The 15,683-nt window shown below is 32.5% G+C and overlaps 1 protein-coding gene across 1 annotated transcript in view; it reads left to right on the forward strand.

Annotated features, from left to right (window-relative positions):
* The window catches only part of LOC118200554 (uncharacterized), a 281,729-nt gene that overhangs the window by 61,012 nt on the left and 205,034 nt on the right, over positions 1-15,683 (forward strand). The window contains exons 6-7 of the mRNA XM_085807694.1: positions 4,171-5,089; positions 5,857-6,191. Of these exons, the coding sequence (XP_085663820.1) occupies positions 4,171-5,089; positions 5,857-6,191 (1,254 nt within the window). The remainder of the gene's footprint in view (positions 1-4,170; positions 5,090-5,856; positions 6,192-15,683) is intronic.

Genomic DNA, 15,683 nt, shown 5'->3' on the forward strand with positions numbered 1-15,683 from the left:
ACTTTGTTTTTTATTCACATGCGGTGCAAGGTTGTTATCACAGTATCCTAGGTGATTTGGGCAAATAGTCTAAGTTTGCAATACAGTTGGGGCATATTGTCCCAAGAGATTTCCTGGAAATGTTAAAAACTTCAAACTTATTTTACACTTCTTTTAGCATGTCAATATTAAATTAACTTGCTCTTCATAGTTAAGTTTTAATCGTGCAAAAGCCGAGTCAAAACGGTTAAGAAAGGTGTCAATATGGGATATTTCCATCGTAGAGTGCAATGCAACTTTCCATGTGTCATGTTATGCTTTGCACAGCAGTATCCGGCAGCTGTTAATGCAGTTGATCCCACTATGTCAGTGGGTGGGTGAAGCTGTTGTTTGTCGGAGGATATTTTCGATCAGCATGTCACCACCCCAGCACATCCCAAACATTTTCAATGGGGTTTAGATCTGCAGAATGTGCTGGACATATGAAGTATTGAATATTCTGTACAGCAAGTGTTCAATGACACGACGTGTTGCCCATTAAAAGAAAGTTATCACTGAAAGCACCTCACAAGAAACAAACATAAGGCAACAGAACTTCACCAATGTATTATTATTATTATTATTATTTTTGGCTGATCATAGTCCAAGATGCAATCACACGTACGGGGAACACGGCCATTGAACATGTAGCTGTCATACATCATACTGCATCTGGGTTATCAGTCCCTTTCCCAGATATTTTCTGGACAACAAGCAGTATCACTCTTATGGCAGATGCATTGGCATCTATGATTTGACAGTTTGACAAACTGAACATACTTTCATTTGAGAATAGTATTCTTCATTGTAATTGCAATGCATATGACACCATTGTAAATGTGTGGAGCAGTGCTGTATGATAGGTATGTGTATGTTAATCCTCCTTCTGCCGAACGTCTGGCCACAGTTTTTTGAGAGATCTGTTCTATGGCAAAAAGAAACTGTTTCGTAGCCTGCTAGGTTGTGGTGTACTGATTTCTTTTATCTGATAGGGCAATGAACCTGTCTTCGACAGATGTACATCTAACATGACCTTCCCTGTGACTCTGGCTACACGTTCCAGGCCTATGAAACAAGGCTTTGCTCAATCTTTCCAGTAAATTGCCCATGTGTAAATTCTTGTAAATGATCCTGGGAAGACATACTGAAACTTTCAAGATCATCTACTAAATCTTTTCTTTAAAACTTTTATATGGTAAAACAACTGAAAAAGGGACATCAAAGTCAAATTCATGCTTGTGTATTATTTTGAGACACCATGAGCCTCCAAGAAATGCATAATGCAGTAGAGCTGTATGATACAGAGTTTGTGTGGGGGACCAGTAGCAAGACATGGCTCACTTGTATCTTTTTCATTGAGTACATGAATAAGATCTTCAGTCCTGCAGTAAAGATATATCTCGAGAAAGGAATTACCTCATAAATTTCGGATATATTTCTTCTCATCCTTCTGTCCTTGAAGGTTACGTAAGGAAATCTGTTTCATTAAGTGAAGTTTTTTTTCTCTCAACACTACTTGGAAGGTTTGAAGATATTTATTCTAATATGTGAAGCTTTATATAAATAAACTTTTATGTATTAATTTCAGGATCTCTTTTTGTTTCTGTTAGAATTATTTAATAATGGTTGATGAAATGCAGAATTGTATGCTTTAATAAGTAGCAGAATTTTTTCTACCACTTAACGTCGTCTTCCAATAAAAGTGATATAATCTCTCAATAGGTTTATGCTGGCTATAACATGCAGTTGAATTAAAATGTCATTTCTCAGATACATATGATTCCATTTTAAAAATTTAATAAATGCAGATAATGCATTAACTGTTTCCTTAGGAGAGGGACTAGTGTATTCTTACGCAAGTTATTTATTGGTGCTTATTTGGTTTCATGCCACTGAGAAGTTGGATCATAAAATACTGTGCTCAAATTTTTTATTTATTTATTTATTTATTTTTTTAAAATTTTGTATTTGTTATACAGGTAGTGAATAATTATTTAGCCATCGAAAAAGTTTTTTTTTTTTTTTTTTTTTTTTTTTTTATCAACTGTTAGGCTGCTATCACACGTTGGTTTGTTTGAAACAATTTTTCTGCTTTGTCACAACATAGATTGCTTTGGGGTTAACACAGGGGAAACTGGTTTCCCATTACAGACAAGCTGATAGCATTCTAAGCTGATAGCTCATTGGTTGAAAACGAACAACTTGCAATTCTTTTGGGAAGGAAGGAAAAAGTCGTACGTCTTTCCTTCAAAAGTAAACCAGGCAGAAAAATTGTCCAAAACAGTTGTTTGTGTGAAACAAATGCCATGTGATATGGGCCTTAAAGAAGTTACTAAGATTTAACCAATAGATTATTCTCTCAGAATTAAAGAAAATTTCATCTCAGTGCGAAATCCAGGTATAAATCTTTTTTGCTAATGGTACTACACTACTGGCCATAAAAATTGAGTAGCTCTCCGTAAGCGTCGCAAAGTTTCACAATATGAATCTGCATTAATTGCTGTTCCAGGCTGCATAAACTCCACAAGCAACACACCTTTTTGACCCCCCAAAAAAAACAGTTGCCATAACCTTATGGTTGTTAAAAGTTTGTTTGAATTTTGTGGGTCTCTTTGGAGAATTTTTGTGTATCCATAGTTGTGATTGCCGTTTTGTTTCGGGGGTGTCATATTGAACCCATGTTTCATCACCTGTCACAATGGATTTCCAAAACTCTTCTGTGTAAGTATTGCATCGGTCAAGAAACTTAAATGCTGCAACCATTCGGCGAGTTTTGTGGTCGTCAGTCAACATTTGTGGGACCCAGCGAGCGCAAACTTTTATGTAGCGCAACTGTTCAGTAATGATAGAGTACAGGGAAGATCTTGAAACTTCTGGAAATTTCATCGATCACTTATGGTGAACCTTTGATTTTGCTTAACCGCTTGGTCAACTCGTTGAACAATGTCGTCTGTAGCAACAGACTTGCGTCCTTGACCCCCTTCATCATGCACATCAGTTTGGCCATCTTTAAACTTTTGACACCATTCACGAACAACACCATCACTCATAAAGCTGTTTTCATACACTTGACTCATTCTTCGATGAATTTCCGCTGCTTTGTTCCCTTCTGCTTGCAAGAAACGAATAACAGCTCGCAATTCACACTTGGCGGGAGAATCAATAGCAGCAGCCACGTTTACGTGACTGCAACTCAACAGAAAATGGCGTGAATACACCAGTGACAGAGCATGTGGAGGGGGAGATGCGCAGTCGCCTACTACGCACACCAACCACCTGCCGCATACCTGGCCATCATACTGTGCGATCGGAGGTTGAAAAGAACAACAACCTACGTACATTACCGGCTTTCATTGTATATCATCCTAACATTGATCAAACCTCTTGTTTGCATTTCTGGCACTTCGAACAGCAACTGTTACATTTCTAACAAAGGCCCATTGCTCTGCTCTATATTTGAAGTCTCCCTAATGCTTTGTTTCTGCAGAGCTATGCACAACTGCATGTTGCCCATATTTCCTGACCTTAATCAATATAGAAGGTGTTTGATTGTTGCCTCATCTGTCACCAATTGAAAATGTTCGGACAATGGTTGCCAAGTGGTATGCATGGTACCACTCACCATCCTACTGTTGATGAACTATGGCATCATGTTGAAGCTGCATGGACTGCAGTCTCTGTGCATGCCATATAATCTTTGATGTCATGTCTAGGTGGATAAATACTGTTATTTGCTGTCAGATGAGGCTGCTCTAGGTGTTGATTTCTTAGGATTCATACATCATAGTTTCCTGTAAATTTAATCACTTCTGTCCTCTGTAATGTATATGACCAATAAATATCACTCTTTTATATGCATTCCTTGGTGTAGCAATTTTAATGGCCTGTAGTATGTATCTATTTAAACTTCATTTCATATTGACTATTTTAGATTTTAGATTTAAATAGACGAGACTATTTTAGATTTTTTTTTTTTTTTTTTTTTTTTTTTTTTTTTTTTTTGTATTTAAGTTTTTTATGCAGAATTTCAAAGAATATTATAGTATAATATGTATATGCTTTTAAGATTATAAAAATTTGAATTAACTTTTTTGTATATTTTTGTAAAAGTGTTATAAAAATTTGAATTAAATTTTTTGTATATTTTTGTAGAAGTGTTACAAGCTGCATGTGAAACAAATGAAACTCATTCAGATGTTAATAATTGCTCTAAAGATGATGTTTTAACTTCAGATCGTGCAACTGTAAATGAAAATCCTGTTTGTAATACAGAAACAAAAAGAAAGTGGGAAGAAGAAATAGCTGATGCTGTTGAGTCCAACAAACATAAACTTAAAAGAATAAACAATATGGTCTTGTCATCTGGAGAAGTTACCATACAGTTAGTAGGTTCAAATAAAGATTCTTGTGATAACATTCCTATTTCTAATTTATTGTCAACAGTAGTGAAACCAGAACCAAAAACCCAATCTGATGATTTCCCCTACAAAGTATCTGAAAAGATACCAAATGAAACTAAAAACTCTTTAAAATTCATTAAACTTGAATCTAAAACTGAAATCAAGGATGAAATCGCAGATTTCAAAACTGAAGTGTTTCAAAATGAATCTGACATTTTTATGGATGTGAAAAATGATTCCTCTTTATCTGAGGAAAAAAGCTTTTCTAAAAGAATTGCTTCAAGAGATGTAAAAAATGATAATTGCTTCACAGATGATCTCAGCAGTGAGACTAAACATGAATTTTATCCTCCATCGAAGAATATTTTGTCATATAGCCTAAAAGATTCAGATGAAAATACTTTTCAATCTGATATAAATACTGAAGGAACATTGTCAACGGAAATTCCAGCAGTCCTTTCTGATAAGTCTGAGGATTTAGTTGGTTGTACACTTTCAGAAGATGATGGTGAAAAAATGTCTCCACTTGAGATAACTGATATAGCTAATTCTCAAGATTCTTATGAAAAGAAAAAAGACAAAAAGGAAAGAATAGAAGAATTGTGTGAGAAAAATGTTAAAAAAGATGACAAACTCTCGAAGAAGAAAAAGTTTGAAAGATGTAATATCAGGTTAGTATTTAGCTACTTGTTTTGCCATTTTTTATTAATTGAATAAAATTTATAAAATATATAACTCTACAAATAAAAAGAAAAACTCGTATATTTATAAAATGTATCAAAAATATTATAAAATATACGAGTTGGTGCTGATTATATATCAGCAAACTATATTTAACATATTTTTTCAACTGCTTTGAAGTTATTTAGAGGTATGCAACTGTTTTATCTTATAACCCAATAATTTACATTTTGATATTTTATATTATGTATTATGTGTTACATTAAAAATACATTTTAACTTAGTTCTGGCAAACTTATCTGAAAGTAATCTGTATTTCTGAGAACAGAAGTGAACATTCGTGTTAAACTTCTTTGTTTGACTATATGTTGATGCTACATGTCTTTAATGTTGGACTTCTTTGCGTATTAAGATACAACACGCCAAAAAAATACATCATCTCGTTCATTTGTGCTTTTGTAGCTAATGATGATGGTTCGATAAAACCACTGAAACTAGTCCTGTGAAAGTTTGAAAATATAACGCTCATTTTTGTTGTTTGACTTCTAAATTAATTCTTTGCATATGTAAGGCAATTGCTTGTACAGAATAACAAACTCATCTGAATTTGCACATTCCATCTAGGTGTTGGTGTACCCATTAGATATGTTTTATGTCTTGAAATTGAGTAATACATGTCTGTCTCTGTTTATGTGTATTGAATCCTTTATTTCAAGGTTTTAATTTCAAATTGTTTTTTTTTTTTTTTTTTTTTTAGAGATATTAAATTAGAAGATGAACTAGATGCAGTGACCCTCTCAGCTCAGAAAGAAGAGCAAGAGCGTATAAGACGACTTCAGGAGGCTCAGATGAGAGCTCTTCAAGAACGGCTTCAACAAATAGAAGTTGAGAAAGAAGCTCTTACTCAGCTTTTCAGTCAGCCACCTGGTGATGCCCCTAATCTGTTTGATTCTTCATCGATTAATGAAGCTGAACCTACAAATGAATTGAAAGAAACCACTGTTAAAAGTGAAAGTGATGTAGTGCTTGTTGAAAGTAGTGATGAAGATAAAAAAGCAAACCTTCAGGATATACTACCTCCTCCTATTGAAGGTATTTTTTTTTTTAAATGTTGAAACTTCTAAATGTTTTCTCTTAGAATGGAACTTATGCATTTGGATATCCTTAGTTGTTTTTAGCATTACCCGGCCATACTAATTTAGATGTGCCATTTTGTGGACCTAAGGAAGTTTCTCTTTGGGAGTTTGACTTTATAAACTTTTTTATATGGTATGAAATTTCATTATATTGCATAATAATACACAATCACACATTCAGAGTTTCTTGTAGGTGGGTTAAAGTAAAACATGAAGAAAGTCATATTTTGGTGGCTTTGGCAGACATGATAATATTGAAAACAGCTTTTACTGAGCTTGTTATTGAGTTTGTAAAGAATAAGCTTGCTATAATAATTAATTTAAAATTGTTAGCTTAATAAAAGAAATAATTATTTTAAAATGTAAACTTTATTTTTTCCTTTTATACCTTCCGAATTGATTAATATTATTTAAAATGTACTTAACAAAATATGGGTAAGCAAGTCTTCATGTGTATCTTCCTATTTTTACTGTAGTTTCCATGCTAAATTTTTATAATGCTTAGCCTTAGATGGTTTATGAGAACATACCTGTGAGAAACCTGCTTGAAGAAGCTTATAAACATGTTTGAAATTAAAAAGTATCTAAAGTTTGATAATTGAAAGGCTTAGTGATAGAAGTACATTCTTCAAAGCCATAATTTTACTATAAAAAGGTGTGTAAAAATCTGTTTCATATACTCTTCACATAATCTGTAAACAGGAGATATCTAATTGAAATTATTCAAACTTATGTTTGAAAACTATATGAAGTTGCATGTATGATACTTAAGATTAAGCAAGAATAATGTGAATAAAATAGTGGCATATACCTTTACAATGGTATTTGGGAAGAATATTTTATGAATACAGTGTTGAATCACACAGTGCATTTTAAAATTGCTTGACTAGAATCCCATCAAAGCTTCTAATCTTATTGTAATATATAATTCATATCAACTATCAGGTTAAAAGTAGTTATAGAAATTTAGTATTCTTTTGTAGGTGTAATTCTGCAGAATATTGTAACGCAATTTTGTCATCGACTGCTTTTGAATGAATGCCATAGATCAGTGGTTCTCAACCTTTTCACTAATGCGTACCACCTAAACAAAAATTTAAAATCTTTAATTTAAAACACCACCACATTTTACAATTTCTCAATAGAAATATAAAAACTATATATTTTGCCATTTTCACAACCTACTGGCTATTTGTATTAAATATGCACATGTAAAAAATATTAGAATAAATATTGGTTCCCATTTTAACTTTCAAAATTTAAGTTAATAGTAGAGGTAGCACTCCTACAACATGGCATCCTGTTACACGGTTTCGCTACAACACGATTCATAAATTGCTAAACCCTCCTACAATATGGTTTTGCTCTAACACGACAAGAAAATTGCCCAAGCAATTCGAAGAAATTTAACAAACTTCGCACGAAGTTTTTTCATATGGTGCAAAGCACCTATGTAGTCATTTAACACATAGGAATCCTTGTTTCGTAAGTTCTGCCAGTTGTCTTCCAAGATCCGGTAGCAGTAAGAACAAATGTCCTCAGACGAGCAAATGATCTCAGATGACCTGTATGAACAAATTTCCCCAGATAGCAAAGAACCTTCACTATCGCAGAAGGTGAACAAACAACAGTAAGTGCTCTAAAATGCACAACCTGCTGGTTCGGCTTCCAAAGTTCGAATCTTCTCCTCCATGGCCTGAAAAAGGTGTCTCACACTGCTGGTGGGCAGACTGCGTTGAGCCATGGTGTGTTAAAGAATAACTTTTTTGTCTTTAAAACATTAAGTTTCAGTCCCCAAACATGTCCGATAAAGTTAAAAAATAACATTTAAGAGGAAATTCATTTCTTTAGACGTACAGATACAAATCTTGGACTGTCTTTTAAACGGAGAAAAGGCATGTCACATTGGAAAAATTTTTAATTGGAATGAAGAAACATTCCAGACTATTGAAAAAAAAACGAAAAAGAAATAAGAAGTGCAGTTGCTGCAGGATCTTCGATATCAGCAAAACGTGCAGTTCGCCCCCAGTTGGGCCAATAATTGAGAAGATGGAAAATGCACCTAGCATTTGGACTGATGATAGCTGTCAAAAAAGAATTTTGTTGAATGTTAATATCTTTAAACAAAAAGCACTCAAAATTTTCAAGCACCTCAAAGAATATGGATAACAGTCTGTCAACCCATATTTTCTGGTAAGTAAAGGTTGGTTGGAAAATTTCAAAAAGTGTTTTGCAATTCATAGCATAAGATTTCAAGGAGAATCTGCATCAGCTGATTATGAAGCTGCTAGGAGTTTCCTGAAAAATTTCAAAATATTATATAACAAGGATACACAGCAGTTCAAGTTTTCGATGCCGATAAAACTGGGATTTGGTGGAATAAAAATGCCCAGCAGAACCTTTATATCAAAAAAAGAAAAAAACTGCATCCTGATTTAAGATGTATAAAAATTTTCTAACTCTATTTTTCTGCAGTATGACTTAGGGCTTTATGACAAAAACCTTTGTTATTTTATACATCTTTAAATCCTTGTGCACTTGAAGGCGTAAATAAAAACACAGTACTGTTGTATTGGAAAGCAAATCCAAGAGCTTGTGTAGCTGGGAATATATTTAAAGATTGGTTTTTAAATTGTTTTGTGCCAGACGCTGAACATTATTTAAAGCAGAAAAATTTGAGCTTCGATGCGGTATTAGATAATGCTCCATATCACTCATAAGATTTGAATCATCCCAATGTCAAAATACTGTTCCTGTCACCTAAGACTACTTCGTTACTCCAACCATCTTTGTCGCTGAAAGAACTGAAAGCAACAATGTTAAATGCATGTTAGAAGATATGGCCCTTGTCAGCTAGAATAGAAAACAAGCGTGAATCTTCAGAAAATGAAATTGGTGGCATAGTAGAACTTGCTAAATCAATCAAAGACGAAGGTTTTATGAACGTGGCTATTGACGACGTTGAAGATTTATTAGCGGAAGAAATTGACGAAGATTTGATAGATGGTACCCGAAGCTGTAAATCAAATTTATTCTGAGGACACTACCATTGATGAAGATTGTTAATAATTTAACATTAAAAAAAATTAAAAGAAGGCCTGTGCTTAGCTGAAAAGCTCAAGTAATTTTTCTTGAGTGAACCTTCTGCTGAAATAAGCCAAAAATTCAAAAGGGAGCTGCGCCCACCAGCGGCCGAGCGGTAAAGACGCTGAACACTGGTAGTTCGGTCTGAGGTTCGAATCCTGCGAACGGGCTGGCTGTATGGGCGTTTTCGTGGTTTTCCCCATGTGTAACGTGTATACGAGCCAGTTTTCCTTAGAAAGTCCTCCACGAAAGGCATCCCTTCCTTTAGGCAGTTAGCCCTCGTGTGCTTTGCCATAACTGAATAATCCAAAAGGGAGCTGCGAAACAGTCTAGCCTAGCTCTGTATCAAGAAATTTAAAATTATCCGTTAAGAACTAGTAAGTAATTTAAAAGTAAGCTAAGTAAAATTACAAATTTTTTAAAGAGGGAAGAAAATGCCGGAACTTGAAAGAACAAAGAAATTTTGCAAGTGAAGCGATCTCATTCTACCGAAAAAAAAAGTTCTCTTTTCATTATACTGTGCAATGACAACGAAGAAATTTATTAAAGTTGCATTAAATTAAAATGTGTAATATTTTTTGTTTTGTGTTGTACACACGTATATATTTTAATAAAAATTAAGTTGTTTATGTATAATTTAAAAAAATTCTTTTTAATACGTTTTTGGAACGTAATCCCCTTTTCATACTGCCGCTGGGTCTCATGCGAAACGATTTCGCACAACATCCCATTTTCTAGAAACCTATCTACCGTGTTATACAAGGGTTACCTGTACTTTAATTCTAAAATTTGGGCATGTTTAAAGGCCCGTTTCCACTGCTGTGTAGTCTATGCGTTTCTCCAATCAGCGAGCGAATTCACTTTGGTTGACATCTGGAATCCGGTCGATGTGCGGTGACGGATGGAATTCAACTTTTATCCGTATGTCTGCGGATGCGTTGGGGGTCACGTGGTAGAAAAGGAGCAATCAGGTGTTGTCACCAAAAATAAATGGTGGCAGAAGTAGCGATGAGCGCTGGCTTAGGGAAAGAATGTTTTGCTAAAAAATACTTATTTCTGAATTAACGTTATAGCGAGAAATCTGCGTACTGAAAAAGACAGCAACCAGCTGAATTTAGTTTAAAAAAAAAAAAATAGATAAGAAAAATAAGGTAACTGCAACTACAGTACTAGTTCGCATAGAAAATCAGGCGGTCAAGAAAATCAAGCAAAAAAAATGTAAATTCAAGTCCATGAAATAGCAAAATTTGTCCTGACAATTATTTCCTAGTTCTGCATACACTTTTAATAAAACTGAACATCTGACTATATCAAACTGCTGTAGCAAATCAGATATGGTATTAAAAGAATTTTTTTTTTTTTTTTTTTTTTTTTTTGAAACAGGTAAAAACTAAAAACGTTAATTATAAATTCAGTTTGATAGCCTTTTAAATATTCCACTGCATTAAAGAGTATGTTAAATTTGTATTTCTCTTCTTATAAATATACTTTTTTGTCTAACATATATTTGTAAGCACATGGAATATATTTTTTTCATCCTGTTTAACTTCAATCAGAACGCCACTTGAAAACATATTTTTTGTAAGAAATGTCTTAGAAGCTGAAGAACAAACTCTGGTGAATTTTTTAGACGATAGCACCCTGAAATAGGACAAAAAAATTTAGTTTAAGAATTCATTTACTTGATGTATATAAGCCAAAATCATACCATACTCGTGTGATGCTTAGTGGTAAAACTGATGGTAACGTGGTTTAATTTTTGGAGTCACGAGTTCGAATCCCATAAGCATTTTCCAACCTGTCTGCAACTTTCTTAGATTCTTGTTCCAATTTGATCTATATTTGTGTTTTATAATTTATTTCTATTATTATATGCATTAAATATAATGTTTTATTTATGCTCTTATTTATTTAAATTTTCCCCTCAAAAAATTATTTTTAAATTATATAATACGAATTTAAAGCATGCTCCCTATACATAGATATATTTTCGTTACACTTTTATGTGAATATACGTATATGTGCTGAGACTTTGGGATGTTTCTACCTCTATATTTTCACTACCAATTAACATGAGACAGTGTTAATGTCCTAAAAATTGTTTTAAAACACTTACTATAATAGTTGCTTTTAAAATTCAGTCCTTTCCAGCAGAAGTGCATTATTGAATTAATTAAATATTTCCATTTTCTTTACATAATGTGTGTATATGTAAAGAGAAAAGGCTTATTTTTATAACTTCTATAAAAAGAGATATGAATTTAAAAAATTTTTAATTAAAAATATTTTTATGGATTATGCATAAAATATAATTGCACATAGTGCATTTTAAAACAAACAAGATTTCTAATAAATTATCCAGCAATTACCCTGATGAAATTAAAAATGAAGAAATCGATGCTATAATTTTACATATTACCTGCTTTCTCCCCAAATTTGGGCATTTTAAAAAAATATACAATCTGGCATAGCAGTTAGCGGTATATGAGCATAGCAAATTTTATGTAAATATTGTGAACCTTTCTTTACAGTTTGGCCCATCAGCGGCTGAGCGGTAAAGTCGCTGAATACTGGTAGTTCAGTCCGAGGCTCGAATCCCATGAACGGGCTGGCTGCATGGGGTTTTCGTGGTTTTCCCCATGTGTAACGTGTATACGAGCCAGTTTCCCTTAGAAAGTCCTCCACGAAGGCATCCCTCCCCTTAGGCAAATAGCCCTCGTGTGCTTTGCCATAATTAAATAAACCAAACCAAACCAACCATTACAGTTGTTCTGTATTTTTAAAGTGCAAACTATTTTTTAATTTATTTAGCTTTTTTATTTTATGTATTTATTGCTTTTTAAGTAGCAGTACATTTTCATTTTAATAATATATATTATTTCATTGATATTTAAGGCTTAGAAATGCAAAATAATTTTTAAAATTTACTTCAATTTCTATGCAATTAGTGACATTTATAATATGCATTATAACCTTACTTATCTAAAAATTATTAACGTACTTTACTTTCACAGTTCATAAGCAGAAATGGAAATTTCCAATACCATGGAATTTAAATATCTTAAGAATCCAAATTCTGTAAGTTAAATACAGAGGCATCTGGTGGCAATAAATGCAATCGACCACCGAACTTCCGTACTCATAAATCCAATGCAATAGTGTAAACGGTCTTCCATCTGTCTGCATATGCATTTCTCCCAGTGATGCTACGCGTTTGCAACGCACTAACAGAAACGGGCCTTAAGACAGATCAATTTCTTTATGCCTGGTCTTATATTGCACTTAATTTTAACCATAAATTAGGATCCACTTTTCATTTTGTTTTGTATTTATTTTACAGATATAATATGGAAAAAAATTCTTATTCATACAAGTAAGTTGTGAGAAAAGGCAATAAAAATTAAATAACTTTATTTAAAATGCCTTTAAATTCTTTTTTTTGGTTCAGCTAAGTGTTAACAAGTGTGTTATTTTTTAAATCTTCAGTTAGAGTTCGATCACAGGAAATTTCTGGCAATTGTTCTTTTCCTTCATAAGATAAAATTTAAGGTACATTTGAACAAAATGAATATCTAATCCAATTTTCTTCTTCATAATCTTTGGGAAAATACATGTTGAAATTATTTATTAATGAAAATCAGTGATTTTTAATGTATGATGCTTATTCTTTTCAAATTATTTTTGGCTAGAAAGCTTTCTAAATGTAGTAAAAAGCGTAAAATAGTTTTATCTAATTCTCTGATTATTAGCTTGAGTTTTCTATCCCTCCATTTATTTTATCTGTAATTTTAAACAAATTAATGCTTTGTCCTTGTAATCCTAAATTTAATTCATTTAAATATCAGCTAAATATGATAAACTTGCCAGCCATAATTCTTTAAATAAACATTTCTGCAAATCTGACTTTGAATGACGGAGAAAAATTTTGAATTTCTAATCAGAATTCAAAAAGACAATTTAAGACTTTGCTTTGGAATGTAACAAAAGTGTTTCATGTTCACTGCCCATCCCTTGGCATAAAATCATAAATATTCTTGAATTAAAACTCGGCTTTTAATAAAGTTACCAATTTCTATAGCTTGATTCAAAATGATTTTCAGGTTTTGAGGACTGTTTTGGATACTAAAGCTTCAGAATGAATGGAGCAGTGAGTAAATTTAGTTCCTGTTGCAAGTTTCCTTATTTGAGAGATAATACTGGAATATTTTCCTGTTAAAGCCCGAGCCCCATCACTGAATATGGCAATGCACTTATTCCAAGAAATATGATTCTTGGACATAAAATTGTCGATTAATTTCAAAATTTCATTTTCTGTTGGTCTGTCATGAAGAGATTCACAAAAGAAATACTCTTCAGCAATTCGTTTATCTTCTTCGAAACGCATGCAAACTAATAATTGAACTCGTTTTTTCAGAACATTCATATCCAATTAATATTGTGAAATACTCGCTGTGTTTTATTTTTGGAATAAGTATCTCTTTTATGGAATTTGCCATTTTATGAATTTGTTGATTTACTGTATCATTTGATAACTAAATAATAAGTTCATTAGCCGCTTTCTCATTGAAAAATGTTACTTAATTGCTGGTAATATAAAGTTTTCTCCTATAATGTAAGCCCGGCTGAGTCTTAGCAATTTTTAGGTTTACTACCCAAGTAGTATATGGCGTTGGAAACTGGTCTGAGAGGTTGCAAAGTGGTCCTAGTAACTTTTACAACGCCTTTACAAAGTTGCGAAGACGCAAAATATTTACCGTTGTGTCTTGGCAATTTGTGGACGTCACTGAAACATGTTATGATCGCTTTTAGACGTGGTCGTTTTAGCATTTTTTTCGTAGTTCATCAGCATTACTTTAGGAATGAAAAGAGACTTAATCTGCCCTTTTAAGAATCTGAAGTTTGCATAAGATTTATTTTGCAATGTTTCATTACTTTATTTCATCTAAATATATTAATGTAAGGTAGATTCATCTTATGAAATAAAATCCAAATTGGCTAGCTGCCAAATTCGAAGTTGTTAACTGCACAATCACATGAGATTCCAGCCTTTCTTTCAGGTAATTTGGTAAAGATGCTATCTGTAAGGCATTTGAAAATACTGACTTCATGTTTGAAATTGAATCAAGCAATGACTGATATAAATAATATTGCGTATATTAAAAGTAAATGTAACACACTGTGAATCTTCCCATTGTTCTGGCACTATCTGCTTACTTCAACTGCCTTCAGCGAGTGAAGTTGCATTGCTGTGAGCTCCTGTATGGAAGCCTCTGAATTGAGGAGAAATCATCATGAAAATGCAGAATTTGTACTTATTTTGTTTGTGAATATGCTCTACAAGAAGACACCAAAATTTTGGATACCTCATTTAGAAAATATCAGATGCAAATGCTACAATGCTAATTGTGAATATATGTTCATGAAATAGTGTTCTGTTTTGGTGTTTTATGTGTTTCTGGTAATTAAAAAGTTATTTGGTAGTGTTCTCCAATCTTCTGTGGTTCCAGCAGTGTAATATTTGGATACTCTGATTAGTGCTGTGCTGTGGTTATAACGTCCTAAGTACTATATCGTATATCATTCATATTAATCGATTATTGTGTTCATAAAGGAAGGTTAGTACTCAGAATTAATTCATTTAAAATCAGAAATAACAAACAACTCTGGTTTTGCTGAAAATGCAATCAATGCAGAAGCAGCAACAATTCAAGCTGTTATGATATGTTCATTATTTTCACAATACAAAGAAATTACTGGACTGGTACCAGTACTTAATATGACTGCTGAAGGTGAATTAGATATATGTAATAGCAAGAAGCAATACATTAAAATTAATAATAATGCACATTTTATAAGTATGTTGTCTTTTGTAAAGTATGCAGAAAAGGTTAATGATTTTAAAAAGTATGAAATGTATGATCAAAAAAATAGTGTTAACGAAACATTATCATTTCTATGAAATATTGTAATCTATAATTATGTGATATTTAATTGTGTAATATTAAAAAACACTACCTATTTTTTGATTGCAAATTGCAGTTTTATTACTTTTCGTTTGGTATCTATTCTTTCAAACAGTGTGTAAAATTAAGTTTTTTTTTTTAATATTGCCGTTATGTATGTTTATTAGATTATCTCAATAAATGAATGTTGGAAATTAGGTTTTATCTTTTTATTTAAACTTAAGTATATTCTATTGTCGTTATGTATGTTTATTAGATTATCTCAATAAATGAATGTTGGAAATTAGGTTTTATTTTTTATTAAATTTAAGTATATTCTATTTTCTTTGCTTACTTTTTATGTGCTTGTGATAACAAAGAAATTCATAATAAATAGAAACAAAAAGTTTCATCATGTGCTA

Source organism: Stegodyphus dumicola, chromosome X1 (genome assembly GCF_044657685.1).
Source record: "Stegodyphus dumicola isolate Sdum_Otavi_A_Nest chromosome X1, ASM4465768v1".
NCBI lineage: Eukaryota > Metazoa > Arthropoda > Arachnida > Araneae > Eresidae > Stegodyphus > Stegodyphus dumicola.